This window comes from Sciurus carolinensis, chromosome 1 (genome assembly GCF_902686445.1).
Source record: "Sciurus carolinensis chromosome 1, mSciCar1.2, whole genome shotgun sequence".
NCBI lineage: Eukaryota > Metazoa > Chordata > Mammalia > Rodentia > Sciuridae > Sciurus > Sciurus carolinensis.
Genome location: NC_062213.1, coordinates 119,349,544 through 119,374,780, shown reverse-complemented (window position 1 = coordinate 119,374,780; position 25,237 = coordinate 119,349,544). Strand labels below are relative to the sequence as shown.

Sequence of the window (25,237 nt, the reverse complement as noted above, 5' to 3'; positions counted from 1 at the left end):
TTATTTAAATTAAAATAAACATCCAAACTTCCAGTCTTCCATCTCCACCCTGTGTAACAGGATAAGGGCCAATATACCCATTCCAGCTTAGAAAATTGACAAATCTCTTAGAAACAAGAAGAAAAAATAAAGGAAAATGGTCATTAAAATATGAGGAAACTACAATCTGAATAGTGGGAATTCTGGAAGGAGAGGACAAAAAGAGAAGATGAAGTTATTGAAGAGATAATTTCAGATGATTACCAGAACTGCAAAGCACTTGGAAATTCCAAGGCATCTCATCCTGTCATTCTAAAACAAGATTCTAAAAACACTAATAGGCAGATAGTGGATAGAAGTACACATGGGAGATTTTGGAACCAGAATCGCTTTAGACTTTTTATCAGTAACTCTAGAAATAAAAAGAGAAAGGAGTATTGCCTCTAAAATTCTCAGAGAAAGTTACTTACAACTTCTAATACCATAGCCAAAACAGCAGTGGATTGTAAGGATAGAATTGCTAAAATATCAGACATGAAAGGATTTAAAAATGTATAACACAAGCATGTTTCTTTAGAATAAGTAAATTGCTGAGTGCAGTGGCACATGCCTGTAATCCCAGTGACTCAGGAGGTTGAGGCAGGAAGATCACAGGTTCAAGTCCAGCCTTGGCAATTTAGCAAGACCTTGTTTCAAAATAAAAAATACAAAAGGGCTGGGTATGTAGCTCCATGGTAAAGCATCTCTAGGTTCAATCTCTAATACCAAAAACAAAATAAAAAAACAAGCAAAGAGTAAGAAGTTAATGCACTTCCAGAATGGTAGAAAATCTATAGATATGGTCTAAAATGGATGATGCAGTTATAGAAGTATAAAATTCGGAATTTAGAGACTTGCAGAAGAAGCATCAAGAAGACTGTGTAGTGATTAGGAGGACTGGAGGATCAGGTAAATCTTTGAGGACTGATAGGCTTCCTGGCAAGTTTGTGCTATTTTATTTATTTATTTTTTGAATGATGTGCATGGATTAGTTTGTTTAATGGATTAATTTTATTTAGAAATCAAAAGGGAAGGTGAATTGAAATTGGAAAAGCAAGATAATGAAAGAAATGACTACAACAGAGGTAGAGGTAGAGGTGGGGGGCAGGTGCAGCATTTTCTCTGTACTCTGAGGAACTTTTTACATATATGTAGCAGCAATCCTCACAGAGTGACTTAAAGAAATGTTATCCCATTTTAGAGATGAGAATATAGGCTCAGGGAAGATAAAGGAAATTGCCCCAAGTCACAGTGCTTGGAACTGGCAGCATTAAGACCCAGGACCCTAGTCTGTCTGGTTCCAAGACTCAAGCATCTTTCTCTATGCAGTTTTGAGCGTTGGCAATCAAGAACAGAGGTAGTGGGTGCTAGGATGAGGGAAGACAGTGAGTTTTCAGTAGGGGAAACAAATATTTATGTAAGCTGAAGGTAAAAAGTCATCAAAAACCAAGGATTGAAAGTAGAAGAGACAAGGAACTACTGAGCTGAGTAAATCTTAGAAAGTTTGGAAGATGCAGCATGGTGATACAAGCAAGAGTATGGCTTTATGGAACAGTCTTTTCACTTCTGAACTAGGTGGGAAGGAGGTAAGGCTGGGTGAAGCTATTAAGCTGAAACTTGGAGGGGAGGGAAGTTGGGGTGTTTCATAGTGTTTTCTTAATGAAGTAGGAGGCTGGTAATTTTCCTGTGGATAAATGAGTAAGGGTAGGATTGGATCTTTACTGGGCATTGAGGTCGGGAGTTGCAAAGTGACTGGAACAATTAGGAAAGAGTAGAGTTGCCAGATTGAGCAAATAAAAATACAACTTACCCAGTTACCCTTGGATTGCAGTTAAAAATGTTCTTAAGTTTATGCCCACAAAGATACATGGTATTTTATCTGCCAGTCCTTAAAGAGAAACACCAAAACATGCATAAAGAATAGTGAAGCTGTTTTGGGATCAGAAATTTGGAATGGAGTAATCTTGATGTGAACCAGGCATCAGATGTAACCTTGGGATGAGCAATAAGGTAGAATCATTAGGTTTGACTTCTAGGCAGTGGCAGAAAAAAGAGCTGGACTAGTATCCAGGAGATAACTTGAGGATGCGATTCTTAGGGGCTCCCTTGAAAGCAATGGGAGAGGTGTATAGGGAATAGAGACCTAGAATTGACAGAGATATCATCCCTGGAAATAGCTTTACCTACTTTCTAATTTTGCCTGAGTGACCATCACATTTTATATCTCATAGATGTGAACTAAGGGTGAATATTACTAAACAATCATCAGCAAAATATTACTAAATAATCTTTAGCAAAATACTACAAAAAATCATTAGCTCTTAAAACATTGGATCAATTTTGAATGTTGTTGTGAATAGTATTCACAACTAAAGGGACTTATTTCCCCCACGTAATTCTCTCACACTTGAGGTTTATCTTGGTGGTTTGGAGTAGTGGTTAAGAGTCTGCAGCCTGTCTATGGTTATATCCCACATTAACCAACATGCTTAATATGTCTGGGACTCAGTTTCCTTATTTGTAAAATTAGGATAATAATTCTACCTAACTTATAGGAATTAAACTGTAAGGGCTAAATGAATTAACATGTGTAACACTTAGAATCTGGTACACAAATACTAAAAGAACAACTTTTCATTATATATCGTAGGCAAACAATGAAAGGTTTAAAGGCAAGCAGTGCTGGGGATGGAACACAGGGCCTTGAGTGTATTAGGCAAGCACTCTACCACTGAGCTGAACCTTCAGCCCTACATGTATATACACGTAATATACATACACAGTAAAACTAACTAGTTTTAAGAGGACATTCACTAGTATTCTTTCATATAATTGTGTAGATATATATACTCAGAAATTAGTACAAGTTTAAGACTTTAAATAAAGAGAACTACTTCTTTTTAATAACACACATTTCAATTCCTTAATTGCTTATTGATTATGACATTAAGCTAGGAGACCAGAGGTCTGCAGTAGGTAAATGGTGGAACCCATTTCTACTACTCCTTAGCTGAGAAATCTACAGTTAACTTAAGCTGAGTGGCATTTCCTTTGTGGATAAAACGGCCAGCAGTGCTTGCTTGCTTCACACAGCAGTAGTGTCAGTCTGCCACATGCTTGCTTCTGTCCAGGTGCATGATTCACTACAATTTTTTTCCCTATAAAGAACTCAGTTAACCCCAGTGTGTGAGACATCTCTAATTCCTCACTTTTACTGGCTGGACAGACACCACATCTCTCCCCTCTCAAATGAAGTAAGTCTTTAAACCCATTCAGTATATTCTGGAGTCTGGAGTTCTGTTATCTTAATTTCCATTTTGTAAGCTCATGCTACTGAATTTGTGGGTGTGTGTTGGGTGCTATGTTGCTGATGTGGATTTTAAGGTGACTGTGAATTAACTTTTTTTTTTTTTTTAAACCAACTCATAAAATCCCAGAAGCCAGGGGTCTGTTGTTTATTCATTAAGCGTCCTTCTGAGTCATTCAGGTACAGGGTGTGTCTGTCAATTGAAACTGTACTGTGGAAACTGTTCACATAGTTCACATCTGCTGGGATGGGAAAGCGGTGGGAGCAGAGACAGGGTGGAAACCTCTTTTCTCTCTCTCTCTCTCTCTTTCTTTCTTTCTTTCTTTTCTTTCTTTCTTTCTTTCTTTCTTTTTTTTTTTTTGGGCAAGGCAGCCGGTTGTGGTGGCACCTGTAAATCCAGCTACTAGGAAGGTTGAGGCAGGAGGATCACAAGTTCGTGGGCAGCCTGGACAACATAGTGAAAAATCTGTCTCAAAATAAAATAGAAAGGGTTGAGGTAGCTCAATGGCAGAAGCGTCCCTGGGTTCAATCCCCAGTACCGCAAGAAACAAAAAACAATAGCAGTAGGGCAGGGCAGACCCTGAGCTTGCCAGTCAGGCAAATCTGATGGAATACTAACTCTCAGATGCACGTTCTTAAGTATTATATAAGCAAAAGAAAAGGTTGGGAGAGGTGCAAATATTGAGATTCAAGGCTTTCTGGGTTGTCTCCCAAATGCAAAGAGAGAGAAGGGCACCCGCAGTGAGCTGGGTAGTTGCGGAGGCTTTACTTGGCTGGGCCGGGAGGCTCTTCCCCTTTGAGAATTCCAGAGCCTCCCAAATTTTCTAACCCTTTTAAGACCGGGCAGCAGCCCACCTCCTCAAAGGCCTCACTGTTGGCTAGAATCTGGGACACACTGTCTGTCTTTGCGCCCAGTTGAATGAGGGGAACTCCCGCCCAACACCAAGCCCCATGCTGTCCCATTTTACTATACACCGGGGTAAGCCACTTTCAGCCCCTTAGACCGCAAGTTTCTAGGCTTCACCGGGATCAGGGCTGGAAGGGTAACGAAGAGTACAGGATTATTCCGGTCCATTCTCCCTTTCTGGCTTCTAGCCCCCTCCATACCTCTGAAAGTCCTGTCTCAGCCTCTGTTCCCTAGAGCGCGAGTGGAACTCCCTGGGCAGCGGCTTCTTTTTCCCCTGCCCGCGCGGAAGTGGCCCTAGGGGCTGCTGGCCACAAACTAGGGACACTTGGATCGACCAAGGGCTGCGAAGCTAGGGACCGGGGAGGTGCACTATGAGACGTTGGGTCGTCTTCTGCCCCTCTGTCTTGTCGGGAGAAAAGTTTCCTAAAGGTTCCCGCCTCCTCTTTTCCGTGGGCTTGGATGAGCCCTCTCCATCGTCTGAGAGTGGTGGATTGCTGGCGAGGGGCATGACTTCTATATTAGAATTTAGGGGATACTAGGCTCCGCCCCTTCCCCCCCGCCCCTGTGTGTGTGTGTGTGTGTGTGTGTGTGTGTTTAAGATTCGCTGCTGCTTGGGGAAGCAGCGGGAAGGGTTCTTTTTTATTTCATTATTTACTTTTGCCCCAGCTCTTTCCTGGACGGTGTGTCCCAGCAGCCCAGATCCGGGGGCCCCCAGCCCTCAGAGGGCGTGAAGGGTTAAGGCATTAACCCCTCCCAACCTCCTCCTAAAGGAAGCCACCCTGCCTCGGCGTGGCGCTCGGCGACTTTGCCTTGCAGACTGGCGCGGGCAGCAGCGAGCGGGGCTGGCCATTGGAGTGCACGGCTGCGGAGGGAGGGTCCCGGACTCCAGTAACTTTGCGAAAGCAGAGTGCAGTCAGTCTGGGGCAGCGGCAAGATGCGGAGTGCGCGGTGCATACCCGGAGCTTTTCTAACGCAACTTCGTCCTGCCTGAGCGAGGTAGGGGGCAAGAACCGTTCGGGCTCTGGCCAGCGATGGCTGGGAGCGTGGAGAAGTGCTGCTGCCGGAGGGCCTAGGTGGCCGAAACGAATTTTTAAGCCTGAACGAAACAAACAAAAACTTTGAAAACATTCATCTCTGGGCCCTGAAAGAACTTACTTCTGGGCTGCTATGGAGCCCAACTTGATCGAATTGTTCTTGGGGCACCGGTGATTTATGGAGTTTGGAAAAGGATTAATCCCTAAATGTAGAACTGACTGGTGGGGGCGGGGGATGGAAGTTGCGGTTCTTCAGAAGAAAGAGAAGACGCTTATTTTTAGAAACCCTATAGACAAAGAATATGGGGACAGGGGTGATGGTTTAAACTTGCACTGCTTCTGAGAAAGGTATAGAGTTAGGATGGGGGAAACGCGACCAGCCTGGCTGACCGGGAAGCTGCCGGGATTGCTCCTGCTTCTATTATTTCACTTAGAAAAAGTCATATTGCTGCGTTACTTTGAAACATTTAAACGACTTAAAAGTAGACTTATGCAGACTAATGCATTGTGCCGTTCCTTCACACTTTCTGGTTCTACGAGAGGAGGCAGCGCTTTGTGGGGACGGCACTAACTAAAATTGCCCACGCCAGTTTAGCAATGCACATCATACGTCTGTTTGTTTCTGAGAGTAGTAGCTTTGCCCCCTGAACTTAGAAATGTGGTGGCATGTATTGTCATTAGTAGTATAACTTCTCGTTTGTGTTTGTACGTGTGTTGGCTAAACTGAAAATACTTAGGCAATCAACGTATGAAACTTCTGGGATTTACTGCAATCTCTTATGAATGGTTTTTACTGAATACCTTTACTTGCACTGGGCTTGCAGGGGGGATGGGGAGAAGAAGAAAGAATAGGCAGTTGCTTCACGGAGGCGCTGAGCTTTCCTGTTTACCGCAGAGCTGGGGCGCGCCTGGCGGCCCACACCTCACTACGCCCTCGGACCCTCAGCACACCTGCTCCCAGAGGGTTATTAATAGAGCCCAGAAAATGGCTTATGCTGTCAAATGATTTTCGTGCAAATCTACTTTCTTGCATGGCAATTAGGAGGTGGTGCTCTTCTCTTTAAGTTGGGGTGGGGTGAGGTGGGGTGGGGTGAGGGGACCCAGGTGTAGGTTTCTGTCCTGAGATTTGCCAGTTGGGTCTCTTTGGGTAGAAATTATGGGCTGCTGGTGTGAGCAAGCAGCTGAACTGATGAACATTTCAGAGAATCCCGGGTTATCGGGAGTTGAGAAGCTGAAGGGTGAGAGCTGGGGGCCGGGAATGGAGTTACTGGGTGCACTTCTCTAGATTTCCCATCTCAATTTGAGAGTATGTGAACATAGAGAGACTTTTCCATTCATCCAGTTGAAGTTTTTAGCCTGGCTGATTTTTTCTTACTCTCTTTCTTCTTCCTCTCTCGTCTTTCAGAAATAATTTGATTTCTAAAATATATATCTATATGTATATAAATATATATATTCCCTGCACTCTCCCCAGGTTTTCTTAAAATAGCAGTAATAACAAAACTGGAGCAATGCCTTAGCTAGAATGAATTTTGCTAGTGTGCTGTGGTTTTTCCCCTGACTCTCTCCTTTTTGTGACTTGTTTAAGGCTGCAGTTTCGGAGGCCCTCTCCAACCAAGGAAAAGTTACACAAAAAGCCTGGATCTCTTACAGAATCACCCCCGCAGCGAGTGAAGGCCCGCTCGCCCTCGCCCTCTAGCGTTCATCTGGAGAAGTGCCACCTCCGGGTTCCTGGGGGGACACTGGGCAGCACCATGGTGTCCACCAGCATCCCGGTAGTCAAGGCCCTCCGCAGCTCGGTCTCCGACTATGTCAACTATGATATCATAGTCCGGCATTACAATTACACGGGAAAGCTGAATATTAGCCCCGACGACAATGGCATTAAACTGACTTCGGTGGTGTTCATTCTCATCTGCTGCTGCATCATTCTGGAGAACATCTTTGTCTTGCTGACCATTTGGAAAACCAAGAAGTTCCATCGGCCCATGTACTATTTTATTGGTAACCTGGCCCTCTCAGACCTGTTGGCAGGAGTGGCCTACACAGCAAACCTGCTGTTGTCTGGCGCCACCACCTACAAGCTCACCCCGGCCCAGTGGTTTCTGAGGGAAGGGAGTATGTTTGTGGCCCTATCAGCCTCGGTGTTTAGCCTCCTAGCCATTGCCATTGAGCGCTATATCACCATGCTGAAGATGAAACTTCACAATGGCAGCAACAGCTCCCGCTCCTTCCTGCTGATCAGCGCCTGCTGGGTCATCTCACTCATCCTGGGCGGACTGCCCATCATGGGCTGGAACTGCATCAGCACACTGTCCAGCTGCTCCACCGTGCTGCCGCTCTACCACAAGCACTATATCCTCTTTTGCACCACAGTCTTCACTCTTCTCTTGCTCTCCATCGTCATTCTATACTGCAGGATCTACTCCTTGGTCAGGACTCGAAGCCGCCGTCTTACCTTCCGCAAAAACATTTCCAAGGCCAGCCGCAGCTCCGAGAAATCACTGGCATTGCTGAAGACAGTGATTATTGTCCTGAGCGTCTTCATCGCCTGCTGGGCACCCCTTTTCATCTTGCTTCTGTTGGATGTGGGCTGCAAGGTGAAGACCTGCAACATCCTCTTCAAAGCAGAGTACTTCTTGGTGTTGGCAGTGCTCAACTCTGGCACTAACCCCATCATTTACACTCTGACCAACAAGGAGATGCGCCGGGCCTTTATCCGGATCATGTCTTGTTGCAAGTGCCCCAGTGGAGACTCCACCGGCAAATTCAAGCGACCCATCATCGCTGGTATGGAATTCAGCCGTAGTAAATCGGACAACTCCTCCCACCCTCAGAAGGACGATGGAGACAACCCAGAGACCATTATGTCTTCTGGAAACGTCAACTCTTCTTCCTAAAGCTGAATGCTGCCGATCCTAGGGAAGTGCTCTTACGTGGTCACCCACCACCCCAGTATTTCAAAAAGGGCTCTGGGCCTCAACTGCTGCCAGGAAGGAGCTGCTGAGAGCTGGAGAAAGGGAGGGAGGGGGAGAATCTGAACAGCCCGGTGGTGCAGGGTGGTGGTGGGTGTTTAGTTCCTGTGAACAATGCACTGGGAAGGGTGGAGATCAGGTCCCTGCCTGGAGCCTATTTCCTATTCCCCTGGAGCTTTGATTTTGCACTGAGCCAAAGGTCTAGCATTGTCAAGCTCCTGAAGGGTTCATTTGGCCCCTCCTCAAAGACTAAAGTCCCCATGTGAAAGCTTCTCTTTGTCTGGAGTTGTAAGCAGAAGATGTTTTCTTTCACTGTAGTTTCAAACCCAAGTGAATGTGTGCACTTCTGCTTGTCTAGGGAGGCTCTGCATAACTCACCCTCCCCTCCCCGTTCACACCCCTCCTGGAGATCCTTTTACTTTATATTGTAACTACCTGGCCTTCCTCAGAGTAGAGGTTGTGCCCTGGTCCTTTTCTTGACCTTCTGTAGCAGGAAGGCTGTGTTGAGTAGGTAGGCTGTGAGGAGATAGAAATGGTTTGAAGATGTAAAGCAATTTCATTTGTTGAGGCCAAAGTTTCCACATAAGCTGGATCCGTTTTCTTGGTGTTAGATTGAAGTCACTTTGTTTTTTTTTTTTTTTTAAACATCTTTCCAATGAAATGTGTTAGAGTGTCATATCCATTGTGACTGTAATCAGTATAAGGAAGTCTACTTTATCTAAATGATATCAACCAAGATCCTTACTGTCAAGGGAGAAACCGACAAAACAAGGTGAAAACTGGGAGTTAACTTTTGTAAACCAAGAGAGTTTCTTGACCTTGTCTAACAAATACAGCATCTGTCTTTGGCACTTTTGTGATGTTTATTTCAGAGTGTTGTATGAGTCATTCCAACCAACAGGATGGTTGTATTTTGTTGTGTTAAAAGTACTCTTTATGATTTTTGAATGTATTTGTTTTCCGCAGAGGTCGTTTCATTGGATTTTTTTCCTAACCTGTGTTAACACCATTGAATGTGTATTTCTTAAGAAAATACCACCCTCTTGTGCCCTTAAAAGCATTACTTTAACTGATAGGGAACACCAGAAGTTTTTCAGTATAGCTGTTCATTAGGTAGTAATTGAATATGTGTATAAATGTTACAAAGAATAAAAAATATATTACTGTCTCATTAGTATGGTTTTTGAGTGCAATTAAACCAAGAAATGTCTTGTTGTTTTTAAAATATAGTATTTAATAGGTTTCTGACTTTGTGGATTATTTTGCACATAGCTTTATCAACTTTTAAACATTAATAAACTGATCTTTTTTAAAGATCTCTTTGTGAAGAGCATTTTTAAAAATCATTATTGAGATATTCTCTTTGACTTATGTGGCTCTTTGGAATCAAAGTGGAAGGGCAAATTTCTGTTATTCTTTAAAGACTTTACTCTGATAAACTAGGGTGTGAAAAAAAAATGTGGTTTGTTTAGAAACCACTATCTTTTTCAGGAAGAGAAACTTGGTAAGCTCACATTGAAGAGTCTTAAGAATGAGAAAAACCACCAATCTTCTGAATACCACATTGGCAAGTAAACCTAATTGAGCTTTAAATTACATTAAAGCCAAACCAAATTAAGTACAATAATTCTGTCCTAAAAACTTTTTTTTTCTTTTTTAAGAATTAACAATGTGATGGTCAATCTAATTTAAATTATGAACCACAATGACCAATTTAAACTGATTAACAGAAGTGTATGTTCTTGGCTTTCACCAACATGCTGGGGAGGTGGGAATATGGATATGGGATATAATATTGAGTCACTTAATTTTTGAGGACACTTTTGGATTCCCCAGCCTGTCTTCTGAGCAATATGGGAATATACTGTATCAGTGAAGTAGCAAGTTGTAGAACGAAGGTTGAATATCATAGCACCTTTTATTGGAAAACTTTCTGTTCATTATATTTGAAAGAGTTAACATTCTTAGTTATTAATGTCTCCAACTATAAAATTAAAGCAAGGGTAATTTATAAGCATCACAGACTTTTGTAATTGCTAATTCTCATTTTGTTATTATTGTCATCTTTAATGGGATTAAATAAAGGTATTTTGGTGTGTTTGGCTCTTCAGCCCTATTGTTACTCTCAGAATTTGTGCTTTCAAGTGTCATTGAATATGCACAGGACACAGTTGGGACATGAAGATAAACCTCACCTAATAGAGTAGATGTCATTTCTGGGTAAGGTTAACTGTGGGAAACAGAAGTGTGTTCACTAAGGAAACCTTAGGTCACAACCTCCAGTTTCCTGAAGGAAATGCCAAAAATGCTCTGAAGACAAAAGGCTGGAAACAAACTGGAATGTCTCTATCCATCTGTCTGCTGAAGCGGAAGGAATGAGTTCATGTTACACTCACTTCCTAAAGCTTCCATTACCGCGTCCAGCATAATGGAAAAGTGTGTCCCTTTTGTGTTTCAGTGAATGATAAAATGTTCATACTCTGGGCTTATCTTCACAAGCACTGTGGTGACTCACAGCATGGGGGAAGATGGAGTAGGGCAGCTGGCCATACTGGGGAAGGGGGAGTTCACTGGCGACAGGGAGGACCACTCACTTGCCCACCTGTGAGCACATCCAGTGATTAGATGAGCATTGTCCCTGGAAACTCCAGGCAGTGCCTTTCATTCTGAGAGAGTTGGAGAGTGATGGGTTTTAATTTTCCTGGACAGATGTGGCCTAAAAGCATAGGGCTAAGATGAGGGTATCCTTGGTTTTATCCCAACATGAATATCTGGCTTTAATTGCATATATTCTGGGATGTGACACTGAGAAAGAAATCTCAGTTGACTCCATGTTGATATTAAAATATACACATATAATGTTTCAATTTAAAAACATCTAGTATTGTTCAAGAAGAGTAAAAGATGTATGGTAATACTTGACATATTTGTATAAAAATTTCAATTGGCTCAAAATACTAGGAAAGTTACAAAATGACATCACATAGTACTTTAACCCCATCATCATTAAATGTGATTATAATTTCACAGCATATTCAAATCAAAATCTTATGTAAGCCAGGCACAGTGGTGCATGCCTATATCACAGCAACAGGGGAGGCTGAGACAGAAGGACCACAAGTTTAAGACCAGCCTCAGCAAACTGCTGAGGGCCTCAGCAACTTATTAAGACCTTATCTCAAAATAAAAATAAAGAGTAAGAATGTAGCTCAGTGGTAAAGCACCCCTGGATTCAATCCCCATACCAAAAAAGACAAATTGTTGGTCTTGCATTTTATTCTTCTTTAGTAAAAGTGGATCTAATAGTATTATTATAAAATCAGAAGTTTATAGCAGTGGAAATTTTGTATTAATGTTCACTGGAGTCTATTTAGTAATATCACCACTTCAGTTGACAGGTTAACATCCTCATTTTTTTTTTGCAACTGTGAAAAGTCTGATTATAAAGATCTTTAGTTCTTCTCCCATATATTAACTTCTGGTATGGATATTGCCTGTGCTAAGAATATACCAGTACATATGCTTGTTGTACTTCCAACATAGGTCGCGCTTTTTGTATGCTTTTAACTCTTCATGTGACTATTCCACACATCACTGAGACATCTGTCACTTTTTCTAGGTGGCTACAAATATAGCTCTGTTTGGAAGCTATTACTCTGAAAGAATAATTTCAGACAAATGATGGATTCTACTGAGGAAATTCTGCAAAATGAGTACTTGAAATTCAAGTACTTCTCAGTATTAGCGATCTCATTTTCAATTGAGAAATAGGGAACTGTATTGGAGTAACACATTTAAGATAGTCTATATAGACAACTGTTAAAGATTTGACTTTGTAAATAGTCAAATCTCAAAAATTAATCCCTAACTAGGAACTATTATTTACCCAGAGTATTTGTAATAGGCTTTGGTAATCTCTATAAAATGTTCAGTTATTCTTTTTTATTCTTTTTTTAAATGTGACTTGTTCTAGGATCTCATCTGGGGTGGTGGTGTTTCCTGTGGTCACCTAAGTAATTGGATCAAACTACATTAATTTCCAGCCTAGATTTGTCTTCTTTTTCTCTAAATAGATTATAAAAAACACCTTGAGGGAGTAATTACAATTAACCATGTAAACTTTTGCAGGTCCTATTAGAGTATTCTTTCCCTGTGAACACAGTACATTCTTGATAAGGAGAATTGTAATAAATTGCATCATTTCCTTCAACCTTCCTTCCTGCCTGTTTGATGTGTGCTTTATGTGGTCCCAGGAAAGAGACTAAAGGTATTTTTTAATATATGCCTTTGTCTTCATTGCCATACTAATTGGAACTAGAGCCTTCTTTGAGAAAACGCAGGCAAGCAAGGTTTATTTTAATAGCTAAAACTTTTAGGTGATGTACGAAGAAAAAGAATTTTTAACCAGTGATCAAAAAAGCTAGGAGAGATAGGAAGAAGAAGATAATAGTGAGAAATTAGACCTGCAATTAATTCAATCTTTTCACAATCTTTGATAGGAGTCAGAATTCATGATAATTTTGGTTCATGCTGAACATCCATCTCCTGATACATTATAGCTCTTGCTTCCTGACTTTCTTCTTTGAATTAGATTCAAGTGATTTCTGTTTACTTTTTTCATCCTTTTAAGGATGAATTGAAAGATTAAAACTGAAGGATTAAAACTCAGATTTAGCTCTATGTGTAGCCAATAGCAAAAGTCAAGAGTGGGTGGCAGGATTGATAAACAGGAATTGCTACATTTTATTTTGTTTTATTGAAGCATCCTCAGGTTCCCAACCAGCAGGGTTTTTTTTTTTTTTTTTTTTTTTTTTTTTTTTACCAGGGATTAAACCCAGGGTCACTCAATCACCGAGCCACATTCCCAGCCCATTTTATTTTTTATTTGAGATAGGGGCTCACTAAGTTGCTTAGAGCCTCACTAAGTTACTGAGGCTGGCTTTGAACTTGGAATCCTCCTGCTTCAGCCTCCTGAGCTGCTGGGATTACAGGTATGCACCTGTGCCTGGTCCAATAGTTTCTTTGTTCTTAATATGGTACACTTATTCATAAACTATTCAGCAATTTAAAAACGGAAATACTGCTGATACATTCAACAAATTGCAGTTGAGCAAAGGAGATCAGCCACAAAAGAGAATGTACTGCATAATTCTATTTACATGAAGTGCAAGAGTAGACAAAATCAATCTACAGAGATAGAAATAATAGTGGTTGCCTGTGAGAAGGGGATAAAGTAGAAAGAAAGAGGAAGGAACTTTGTAGGTTGTCAACAATTCTCTATACCATAATTTTTAAGGGTGTTGGTAACTCAGATGTGTGTATTTCTCTAAACTTATCCAACTATATTCTCAAGACCTGTGAAGTTTTAAAAATAATCCATATGGTAGACTTTTACTTTTGAGTAAAGGGGCTACTTAGGTCTTTCTCTGTGAAATTATGGGAACCTTCCATGGAGTTCAGTAGAATGTGGCAAAAGTCCCAAAGTATTCCGTAAAAACAACATACACTCTTTTAATATTATCTCATGCCCCAGAACCAAAACAGTAAAATGCTAAATAATCTTGACCTGATGATACTTTTGTTTCCATAGGATAAGAATTTGGCTTAATATTGGTATTTGTAATCCCCAAAGAATTCCTGTATCTTGAAAGAGTCTAGGAATGTAAGGTAACTATCACAATAAAGTTTATTGACATTCAGATTTCACTCTTAGGAATACATGGAGGATTGTAAATAACCTTGATGAAGAATGAGCTTTCAAGCACTGGCAAGGATACAAAATACTTTAGTATTGGAAATACACAAATCAGAGGGTGCCAAACCCTATTTTATCATGACCACCTGACCAAACCTGCAAAAAGGATTCAGTCAGATAGTAATGCTTGCCCTGGGTGTAAGAACTGTGTTGTTAGAAACAATGGGCAGAGGCAAACAGGATATGGAAGATGGCCTTACCATGCTCTTGAAGGTTTGATAAACTTGAGGCATTTGTTTGATCCTGTTCAGTCCCATCTAAGGATTCCTTGATTCCGCCAGCTTTGAGTGTCATCAGCAGAGGTGACATGCCTCAGGTGTTACACTGGTCCTTGGACAAGCTAATTAGATGCAAAGCAGGAATGGAAACAGGAAAGAGGGGACAATGAATGCTGTCTGGAAAGTCAAAGAACTAGGAAAGATGCTAAAGTTCTTATCAATTTCCCTAAAGCTCTATTTCTATTGTTGCTGTTCTTTTCTGCTGATTTATTGATACTAGGGCAAAAAGAATAATCATGGAGGAGGCACTGGTGTGGCTCGTGCTTCCTTCTTCCCCTTCTTCCTAGGTCCACAGTTACCCTTCCATTCAAGAATAACTGTCCAGGGTTGGGGATGTAGCTCAGGGGTGGGGATGTAGCTCAGGGGTAGAGTGCTTGCCTAGCATGCATAAGGCTCTGAATCCAATCCCCAGCCACCTCCAGAAACAAAGAATGTCTGCCCTGCTGGTTGCAGTTGTACACATTGGTAATCCCAGCAACTTGGGAGACTGAGGCAGAAGGATCACAAGTTTGAGGTCAGCTTAGGCAATTTAGGAAGATATGCTTTCTTTTTTCTTTTTGTCACTGGGGATTAAAACTAGGGGAGATCTACAACTGAACTATAGCCCCTTTTAATTTTTCTTTTCCTTTTTAATTTTGAGACAGGTTCTCACTAAATTGCCTAGTCTGACCTCAAATTTGTGATGCTCCTGCCTCAGTCTCCCAAATTGCTGGGATTACAGTTGTGTATCACTGTACTTTGTGCAAGAAACCGTTTCAAGTAAAAATAAAAATAAAAAGTGCTGAGGGTATCTCTCAGTGGTAGAGTGCCATGGGTTATAATTCCCAATGCTGGGTGTGTGTGTAGGGGGGGAGAGAAATAAAAAGAAAGAAAAAATGCTTGTCCTATGTTGTGCGCTATGGATGTAGGGAAATGATAAGCAGGGTTCCTGCCTTTATACTTTTCAGGATTTCTTTCTTCCTGCTCTGGTGCTTCACTGGCCATTTCCTTTGGGGTCCAGGAATTCTGGCATGGAAATAGTCTTTTTTTGTGAGTGTGTTTACTATCCTATACTTTCCCTAATACACTGGATTCTTTAGTAATGTAAAATTATTTCACTCATAAGTGTGCTTCACTTAATGTTGGCAGTTTTTCAACTTTGACTTTTATTTAACTAACATCTCTAAATAAATTAAAATAAAATAATGGAGAATTAACTCATGTTTGGAATGGAGAATTATTTATGTTACTATACATTGTTGTAAATATCAGTATTTATATTCTATTTTTCAGGTTGCTCTAGGTTTTATGTGATAAAGAAGCAACTCTGAAATCAAAGCATTTTGTTTTCAGGTTTTTTTTTTTTTTTTATCACCTTAGCCTTTCTTTCCAGGTCACTACGGGGAACTGTGCTGACTAGAACCACTTGGGTTATAACATGCAAAGTAAGTCTTTGCACATGTGAATAAATCTTAGGTGGTATCCTTATTCAACATGGTTAAAAAAGGAGACAAATGCATAGATTTATAGGAAACATGGCATGCACTTAATGATCAATATTATTATGGGACAACACAGCTAATGATGAACCATTGCAAATCATCTCAAGAGTTGCAGAGGGAGAGCCTAGGAGTTCTTTTACAGGCTTCATATTCAATGACTACTTGATGCCACGGAGCTGAGGCTAACAACCAGAGCAGCCCAAGAACTCTGAACTCTGATATTACACATAAACCCTACCGAATATGTGCTGGCCTACTCACATTCATTTGCCATTTTTATAAGGAGGACTCAAGAATGTTAAAGCTCAGATGCCTACTCACCATGACCAGATCTATTCTCAATGCACAAGGTCAACTGCTGGGTGTGGTGGTGGAAGCCTGTAATCCCAGCAACTCTGGAACCTGAGGCAGGAGAATGGCAAGTTCAAGGACAGCCTGGGCAATTTAGCAAGACCCTACCTCAAAATAAAAAATAAAAAAGGGCTGGGGATGTAGCTCAGTGGTAAAGTGCCCCTCGATTAGTTCCCCAGTACCAAACAAACAAACAAAAAAACACACCCACAAAACCAATAAACAAACACACACACACACACACAAAAAAAACAAAAACAAAAACAAAAACAAAAAACACCAGAACAAAACAAAACAAAACATAAGTTTTACTGGTAGGATGATGAGTGACTTCATTGTTTTTTACAAAGGAGAGCGTATTTATTTCTAATTTCAGGGTTTCTCTTGCTCCTGTCTAGACACTTCAGAGAAAAACAAATTTAGGTCACCAGTAAAATTACATTCTAAAATAAGAGAATACTTGTGCTAAATCACTTGTAAAGACATTGGCTATCACATGCCTGGAGACTACTCTCTCACCAAGCTTCTGCAGATTTTTTGTGGTACCAGAAATAGTGGTTAGCTCTCACATGCTGTTCTGCTTCAGCTGGCTTCATGTGGCCACCTGCAAAAATAGTTCTTGGTTTCTCTTCCTTGTTTAGATGCCAGTCAAGACAACTTTTAGAAAAACACAGATTTTTATATTCCCATTATCATGTGCAAAGTGAATTAGATTATCAAAGAATTACCTAGCTAGATGTGGTGGCACATGCCTGTAATCCCAGCTACTTGGGAGGCCGGAGCAGGAGGATCGTAAGTTTAAGGTCAGTTTGGGCAATTTAGTGAGATCTTGTCTCAAAGTAAAAATTTAAAAAAGGGCTAGAAATTAGTTCAGTTGCAGAGCATTTGCCTAGCATGCATGAAGCCCTGGGGTCAATCTCTAGTACTACTAAGTAAATAAATATTACCCAGGTTATTCAATATATAAAGCACTTTTTCTCAATTACCTGAATAGTTTATGTCAATACTTTTTCCATCCAAATTTTTATACAATAATAGGCACTATAGTAGGAGCTGGACAATTATAAAGAATTTAGATAACACCCATAAGGTCTTTCTAATTTAAGGAACAGAAAGATCCATATAATAACATGTAACTTGAAAAATAAAACATTTTTATATGCATCATCTCCTTTTAGACATGTGCTTTATTAATTTTTATTTTTAAAACCATGCTTATTCCTTATGTTGTTTTTCTACTATGATCAGTGATTTTAAATTATGGCCCTGATCAGCAAAAATTAAAATGTGTTTGAATAATTTAAACAGCTGTAGGTAATTTGTGTGAAATAGATTCTGTTCTCCGTTCATTTCTAAGGAATTTGATAGAAGCCAGGTTGCTGAAATTGACACCAACATATAAGCAAAGGAGTTCCCTGCTTTTTTCCTACCTGTCCTTCAAGGGTACGGTAGGATAGGAGTTGTCCCAAGATTTATGTGACCCGCAGGTAAGAAAAAGATGTTCATTTTTAGACCTGGCACAGTGGTGCAATCCTATAATACCAGTGACTGGGGAAGCTGAGGCAAGAGGGTTCCAAGTTCAAGGTCAGCCTGGGGGACTTAGTAAGACCCTATCTCAAAAGCTTGGGGATGTAGCTCAGTGGTAGAGCACCACTGCATGCAATCCCCAGAACTAAACAACCAAACAAATGAACAAAGAAAAATTACCTTGATGATTTTTTGTTATTCTACACTCATCTGGGTTTTATATTAAATTTGTAAAAGGGCGAATGTTGGGCATTCTCACAAAGTCTGCTTAAATGCTAATCAAGACGTTACAGTATATATTTGCAATTTGTGTATTAATACATTTAATGTTCTGAGCAGCTAACTATTGGAGGTTTGGTACTATAGGATCTTTCATCAGATTTCCCATTAGAGAAAAAAACAAAAATCCCTCAATCTATTGTTTGTCTCTTCAAGAAAAAAAAAAAAATTAATGAATTAACTAACCAGTTCCTCTGTAAAGTGAAAATTTAGAATAAACATAGTAATTCAATGTAATGTTTAACATTACCTAAAGTGTTTTTAACTTAAGGAATGGACAAGTATTTTTCTTTGTGTTTTAAATATACTTTCTTGATCCTTAAATAGATGGATTTAAAAAAAACTTATAATGAACAGTAATTTATTGACCTGCAGTTCTGGAGGCTAATAAATCCAGTATCAGGTGCTAGCATTTGGGGAGAGCCTTCTGCTTTGCCATAACGTGGTGGTGGGTTGGGAAAGAGAGCAGACTAGTTGGCTTTTTGAAAGTCATGTCTTATTATATAATTCTCTGATGACCCAGGTCTCTTATGAAACAATTCTTTCTACATAATTTTTGCCTAATGAACAGAGTAAACCTATGGGGAATTTGAAGGAATTAAATAAACATTGAAGAAAAAAAGCACAGAAGACATGAGTTTCATTAAAATGCTATCCTGTGATCAAATATTATGATTTGCTCCCTGGAGAAGGCAGTTTCCAGGCCACCGCGTGCCTTCTGTCATTTGGGATGGAGTGCTGGCACTAGCCCTGATGTTACTAGTGGTTTACACAATTCTGACTCAAATGAAATTGTGTCTGTGTTACCACGGTAAGTTTACATTAGGTTTTGCATTTCATTATCAATTAAGAATGTGCTGGCAACTGGCAGGAAACTTTTTTTTTGGAACAGAGTAATAGGAACGTTTTATTATAGTCATCTACTTTGATTTAAACCTATCTAAAGGAAAAAGAGGACTTTGTATTCCATACAAAAGAAGTTTTACACATCAAGGATTAGTATAGTTTCCCAGTGTTATAAACCATTCACATTCTTTATATATCACTCCACGAAATTTTCTGTAATTTGGAGGATATCCATAGTATTCCCTTTTATTTCGGAGGCTCTCACATCCTAGTTAAAGCAAATAAATTGGACAGCATCATTTCTCCTTCCTCAGAGCCTTTTTTGGTAAACTTAAGGAGGAGTGCAAATTGAGGGTACAACTTTGTTTCCCGTATTTTTGAACTGGCAGGGTGTCCCTGGGATTTGTGGCTGCTTTCTTGAATAATCTCTTAGGATGAACACCATTCACATTTCATGGCTCTCACTAGGAATCGTTAACAGCCCAGTGCAGAGTCTTGCTTTTCACTTAACTCGTAAGAGAATGAAGAGGCCCTGCCAAGGTTCAGCAAAGGATAACAAAGCATAAGCTCTTTAATGGGATAAACTAACATAGGAGTCTAAGCATACCAAGCCTTTCCCACAAGCAGGGCCTGCAGCAGGGATTGGCATTCAGGCTGAGGACCATCATACACCCTAGGTGGAGTATGGGTAAATAAAAGGTAACTTCTCTGCAATGAGCGGAGTTTTAGACTTTGGGAAAATAAGAATCTATCTTTTGAGTTAAGATCAGTATCTCCATGATTTGTAGTGGTTTTTTAATGGAACTGGGTAATTTTGTATTGGAGAGAATTGTAAGATCTAGAGAGCATTTACTATAGTGAAGCACTATTTGAATTCAGCTTAGAGTAGATGAAACATCCCTTTACATTGTAGAAATGTCTCCATGTATTTCATTTATTTGCTGTCAATGAATGTATCTTATAAAATGACATTTAATAAACCATGCATGGTTTTGGTAGTTGAAAAGCAATTTTGTGTGTGTGTGCTCAGCCTCTCTACTCACTGGGATTACAGGTGTGCACCAATCTGCCTGGCTCAGCAATTACAGCACTAAAACAAAGCTTCTGTCTTGGTGTGGTGGCATGGCACATAACTGTAACCCCAGTGGGAGACTGAGACAAGAGGATCCCAAGTTCCAGGTGAGTCTGGGCAACATATCAAGACCATGCCTCAAAATAAAAAATCAAAAGGGCGCAGGATGTCGCTGAGTGGTTAAGAGCCCCTGGTTTCAATCCCTAGTCTTGTAACAAAATAAAATAAAACAAAATACAATACTGGTGTGGCCTGATTCCCTGCCAGGGGTAGTGACCTACTGCCTGTTGGCACAGTACTGAGCTAGCCATCGTGTGGCCATGATTTGTTTTTCAGGACTCGTTGGATAGGTCTCTTATTAGATCAGCTTCCTGACTGGAAGCCTAAGTAGTCATGTGGATCCTGAGCAGTTGAATGCAGTTGAGGGTCCTTTGGAAACTTCCCTTATCTTCTTGGATGAAGTTTTTCCTCTGTTCACTTACTCCGAATCAGTGACTGTGCTCGGATTCCTCTTGGAACTAGGTAGAGAACTTACTGGAATGAGGTAGGCCAGGGAGGGGCAGATGAAACTTAGAGTAAATGTTCATCCTGATGGAGAAGTCATTATTGGATCCCCGCCTTTGTTGCCAGCTGAGAATAGGAGCCCAGCATTGGTAGGTATGCCAAAGGAGCTGACAATGGGGGTTTGTGTTTGTAATCTTCCTGTTTTAAATGTTGGTAACTAATTCAATTTGAAAAAACATCTTATACAGGTCAAATGTGACATAACAGTAAACATGAGTGACTTCAAGGATCACAGTTTTCTACTTGATATAAATTTTAGCATCTGGACTCTCAGAACTGAGCTACTCTCCTGGGATTCCATGCTGGTTGCTAACCTAGTCTCACAATGGGCAGTTTCCTTCTGGTGGCCTGGGGTGTGACAAGCTTGGATAGAGCGGGAGAATAGACCCTCTCAGGTTCTGGAATATGGGGTCAGGGTGGCCTCTTGGTGAGCATATCTGATCACTGGAGGCTGCCACCTGTCTGGACAGAACAGCACCAGCTCCTGGAGTTCCACTGTATGGTGGTGACAGGCACACAAACAATGTCAAGCTTCTAAATGGTGACATCTTGTACACCATATTAGTATAGTTGGGGAATCATACAGGCACATTTCTATGCTGCATGGCAGGCACTTTCCAAATGTTAATCCCCTCTTTCTTCCTTTATAACATTCCTTTAAAAATTAAAAGCTTAAAAAAATATACTAGCAAGTCTGACCCTCCTCTTCAACTAGCTACACACATTGCTTCTGCGAAGTATATGTTACTGTCTGTCTACTGAGGATGAAGAATCTGAGGCTAATGAGGTTAAATAACTTCCCCTGTGTCACATGACCAGGGTGACCAGTGAAGATGGACTTTGCTTTTCCTTTATGTGTGAAAGTCAGGAAACTTCCTCGGACCTGCAGCTATCCATTCATCAAATTGCAAGGGACCTCAGAGATTAGCATATTCAATTGTCCCATTGTGGAGAAATGTGACTTGCTCCTGACTCCTAATCATTTCTCTTTTCCTTTTGCAGTTTGGGAATCATAGTTGCATTAGTAAGAGCAATGATCAAAAGTGAAATATTTGTGTTGTGGGTTATATTTCCATTTTTATACCTCTAGCTTCATTTCCTTAGATCCAGTCAGATTTTCTTTAGACCCTTGGGCTATGGGCCCTTGCTGATTTTTAAAACTGGGATAAATGGAATGCAAGTCTTTGAAATGACAATGATTTTGCTTCTGCAGCAGTGTGAATGTCCACTGAATTTAGAGGGAGCCAGAGATCAAAGCAGAAGGGTGTGGTGAATGTTAATGTAGATGTTGGTGTTTGACCAAACAACCCACCAGAGGGCTAGAGAACAGCCTATAATTTAAATTGATGGTGGAGCCTTTTGTGGTGGGTAACATCACTGGAAATCCAAGAAAGGACTTATTTTTATGCAATTTGACCCATTTTGGTTTTTATTTTGATTACACAATGCTCAAGGGTTCTTTTGACATTAAAAATGCTTGTTTTGTTAAACTACGGAGTATGGTGATGATTTCCCTCATTCAGATTTCCCTTCCTTTTTCTGGAATTGCATTTTAGTTTCTCACACAGTTCTTTCTACTATCCTATGACTTATCCAGATAACCATTGCATTTCCACTTAGATACAGCAATTGCCTTGATACTAGTGTTACCTTCATGTTATGATCATGGCAGTGGGAGTCTGGTCACCAGAGACGGCAATGGAATCTTTCTTGAAATAAAATGAGCAATGCAGAAACACTGATATTTCCTTCCATATGACAGGTTTTCCCTAGAAAGGGGGGAAGACATTGAAGAGTCGCAATTTTCAATTAGGCCTGTGTTTAACTTGTTTCCACCATACACTTATTGTAATATAATATAAAGCTATTCCCCCGCCCATTCTGCCATAACCATTTCCCCGCCTTCCAACTACTGTCAGTCTGTGAACATCCTAGCTAGCTATTGGTTCATCAGTCAGCTTGCAAGTATCCTTCTCCGTTATTGGTCCCCTGTTAGCTCAGTGGAATTCAACTGCTTAAGCATAGCTTCCCCACCATCTTTTCTCATGCTTTCTCTCTCCTACTCACTTTCTCTCTCCTCCTCGCTTTTCACACTCTCTTGCTCGGGCCCTTTCTCTTTTCCTCTCATTTTCTCTCTTACCCTGCAGGGAGACACTCTGTTTGCTTAATAAACCCTCTTATGTCAATTCCCGGGTCCAGCGTGGTTTCCTGGGTTCTTAAACTTACTAGGTGTGTGGCCCTGGAGAAGTCATTCACCCTGTCTGAACTCTTTTATTTATCTATAAAATAGTGATGATAATACGAACTTCAAAGACTGTTGTAAAAATTAAATAGGATCATGTATTTCAATGTTTGGCACAAGCTAGACTCTCAAATGTCTATCTGCTTGTTCATTTAACATATTTATAGAGCACCTATTATGCTCCAACATAGCTGAGAACAAAATAGACAAAACCTCTGCCACAGCCCTTTCTCTCCCATCCTCTGATCCTCCCCACTGAAGCTAGACCACATAGAATGAACATTCCTGCTCTTTCAAAGAATTCATTCCTTTGGAAGTTCTCCCAGTTAACGATGACGTTTGTGCTTAGACTGTCTTTTTGCATGGAACCAAAGAAAGAAAGAATGTGTGATGGAATTGCCAAATGTTTATCTACATTACAACTTGGATGCACAGAAAAATGAACTTTATTTAGTCTAAACTATTCTGATTTCCCTCTCTAGCCTCTACCTTCTGATTACAGGGATGAAGGGAGAGAATAATATTAAGTAAAAACTTGGTTTAAAAATGTAGTCCTAGCCGGGGATGAAGTTCAGGGGTAGATCAGGTGGTTAACAGGCATGAAGCCCTGGGTTCAATCCCTAGCATGCACATGTGCATGCACACACACACATTAAGAAGTTCTCCTTTCCTCTATTTTAATCCATTTGGATAATGTTCTACTTCCTTTGGATGGAATTGTTCAAGCACTCAGCCCCTTCCTCTGCTTACCTAAAGGATGAAGGAAGGCTGTAGCTTATGCAAGGTCCTGGTAATGGGGAGGAGTTGTCCTCAGACTCATTTCCTGGCCTATGCTGGCTGTCATCCCTGTTCTACTTGGTGCTGCTTGCCCTGTGGGTGTTTGTGGCCAATGCTTGGGTGGGTGTGACTTGTGGTTGGTCTTGCTGGGTTTGGTCAAAGTCCAGCGGTGTACTCCGGCTGACATGCCCTCATTTCAGTTTCCCCTGGTACTGGGGAGAGCCCTGAAGACTGGCTGCCTCTCTTTCAAGCCTGACTTTGTTACCAGGGGCCTAGGCCACAGGCTTGCCCTGGGGAGCCAACGAATCAGAATCAGGTCCTATCACTCTTCAAAAACAAACAAAAACTAATAACAACAAGCATGAAAGGAACTTTCATCAGCGTAGCCCTACCAGGAAAGCAGGGGATCCAATCCCTTAGCCTTGTCTTCAAGGGTCTGACAATAACTTTGAGGTTTTATAGAAAGGAGAATGAGGGCAAAACTTGGGGTTTTGCACAGCTGGAGGATTTTCACAGCTGCCAAAGCAGGTGATCTTGATCAGGTGTGCTCTGTCTATCATCATCTCAGGTCGGCAGGGCCTTGTCAGTGGTAAGAAATTTGTTGTTCCTTGGGTTGTTCATTACTGGATGCTTATGGATCAGACCTCTTGTTCCTGGAATCTAAGGTGGCTCAGAACCAAAGAGACTGATGGAAAATGGAGGCAGAGATGCCAGGTCTTTAATCTTACTTTTAGCCACCCATCAGACATTTGCAGGCAAAAGTGAAGAATTAAAAGTTGTTACAGTTTCACCTGCATTTGACAAGCAAACAGGATTGCTCTTTCTGGGTGTTCAACCCCAGGGCTACAAATGCCCCAGGGTACTGTTTTCACATCCCAAAGAAAGAAGCTGAAGGACCCAACCAGAGGGTTTAGACCTTTTATTATTCCTATCCCTCCACCCTGGTAGGCGGAGATGCAATGCAGGACTGCCCAGTGCCTGCAAGCAGGGGGAATATATAGGATGTGTTGCATGCCCATTGCACAGACACATTTCTTCGGATGTTTTTTGAATACTTTCTTTTACCTTACAACCAAGGTCACTCTGCTTTAATCTCCATCTAAAGATTGGAGACAAGGGAAGTGGCCAGTTTCCTCTCTCCATTTTCTTCATTATCATACTTCCACACCCATACTGGGAATTGAACCTGCGGTGTTTTGCCACTGAGTCACATCCCCACACCTTTTTATTTTTATTTTGAAACAGGGTCTCACTAAGTTACTTAGGGCCTTACTAAATTGCTGAGGCTGACCTTGAACTTTCAATCCTCCTGTCTCAGCCTCCCGAGTTGCTGGAATTACATGCCTGCACAACCACTGTGCCCAGCCCCACTATCACATTCTTTAGAATCCTTCTTATCGCACTGCCTGGAACAAGCTTTTCTAGGCACTGCCCAACACTGGTTCCTCTGTCTAGCCGTGCTGCCTTAGGGGTGGGTTGGTTCCTAGGTTTGTGGCCTGCCTCTCACAGGACCCCTCTGCAGAGCCCTTGGGGGAGTCTGCTCTGCCTTCTACGGTGAAACTCAGAAAGGCTAGGGAAGCAGACATTAAAAGACACTTAACATTTTGCATCTTTCTCTGTCTCTAAACACATACACACACACCCTTCACCAATTCCCCAGGCAGACAAAGGCAGGTCTTCCCTTTTCCTGCATCTTTTTCCTGATCTGCCTGGCTAAATCTTAGCAAAAGGCAGGTCACATTATTATTGTTCTTCAATTATTGTAGTATTAGAACTCTGTGATCTAAAGGGTTCTGCTTGGTTGTTAAAGTACTAAGACCTCAC

At 41.0% G+C, this 25,237-nt stretch overlaps 1 protein-coding gene and 1 long non-coding RNA gene across 2 annotated transcripts in view; one reads left to right on the top strand and one right to left on the bottom strand.

Moving 5' to 3' along the window:
* LOC124962462 (uncharacterized) overlaps positions 1–4,713 on the bottom strand; it is a 50,075-nt gene extending 45,362 nt beyond the window's left edge. The window contains exon 1 of the long non-coding RNA XR_007104482.1: positions 4,433–4,713. This is a non-coding gene — a long non-coding RNA (uncharacterized LOC124962462). The remainder of the gene's footprint in view (positions 1–4,432) is intronic.
* Positions 4,714–4,922: 209 nt separating this feature from the next.
* On the top strand, positions 4,923–10,351 carry S1pr1 (sphingosine-1-phosphate receptor 1). Its single transcript, XM_047523909.1, has 2 exons — positions 4,923–5,228; positions 6,855–10,351. The coding sequence occupies exon 2, from the start codon at positions 7,021–7,023 to the stop codon at positions 8,164–8,166; it is 1,146 nt and encodes a 381-aa protein (XP_047379865.1). The 5' UTR covers positions 4,923–5,228; positions 6,855–7,020; the 3' UTR covers positions 8,167–10,351.
* Positions 10,352–25,237: the final 14,886 nt, after the last annotated feature.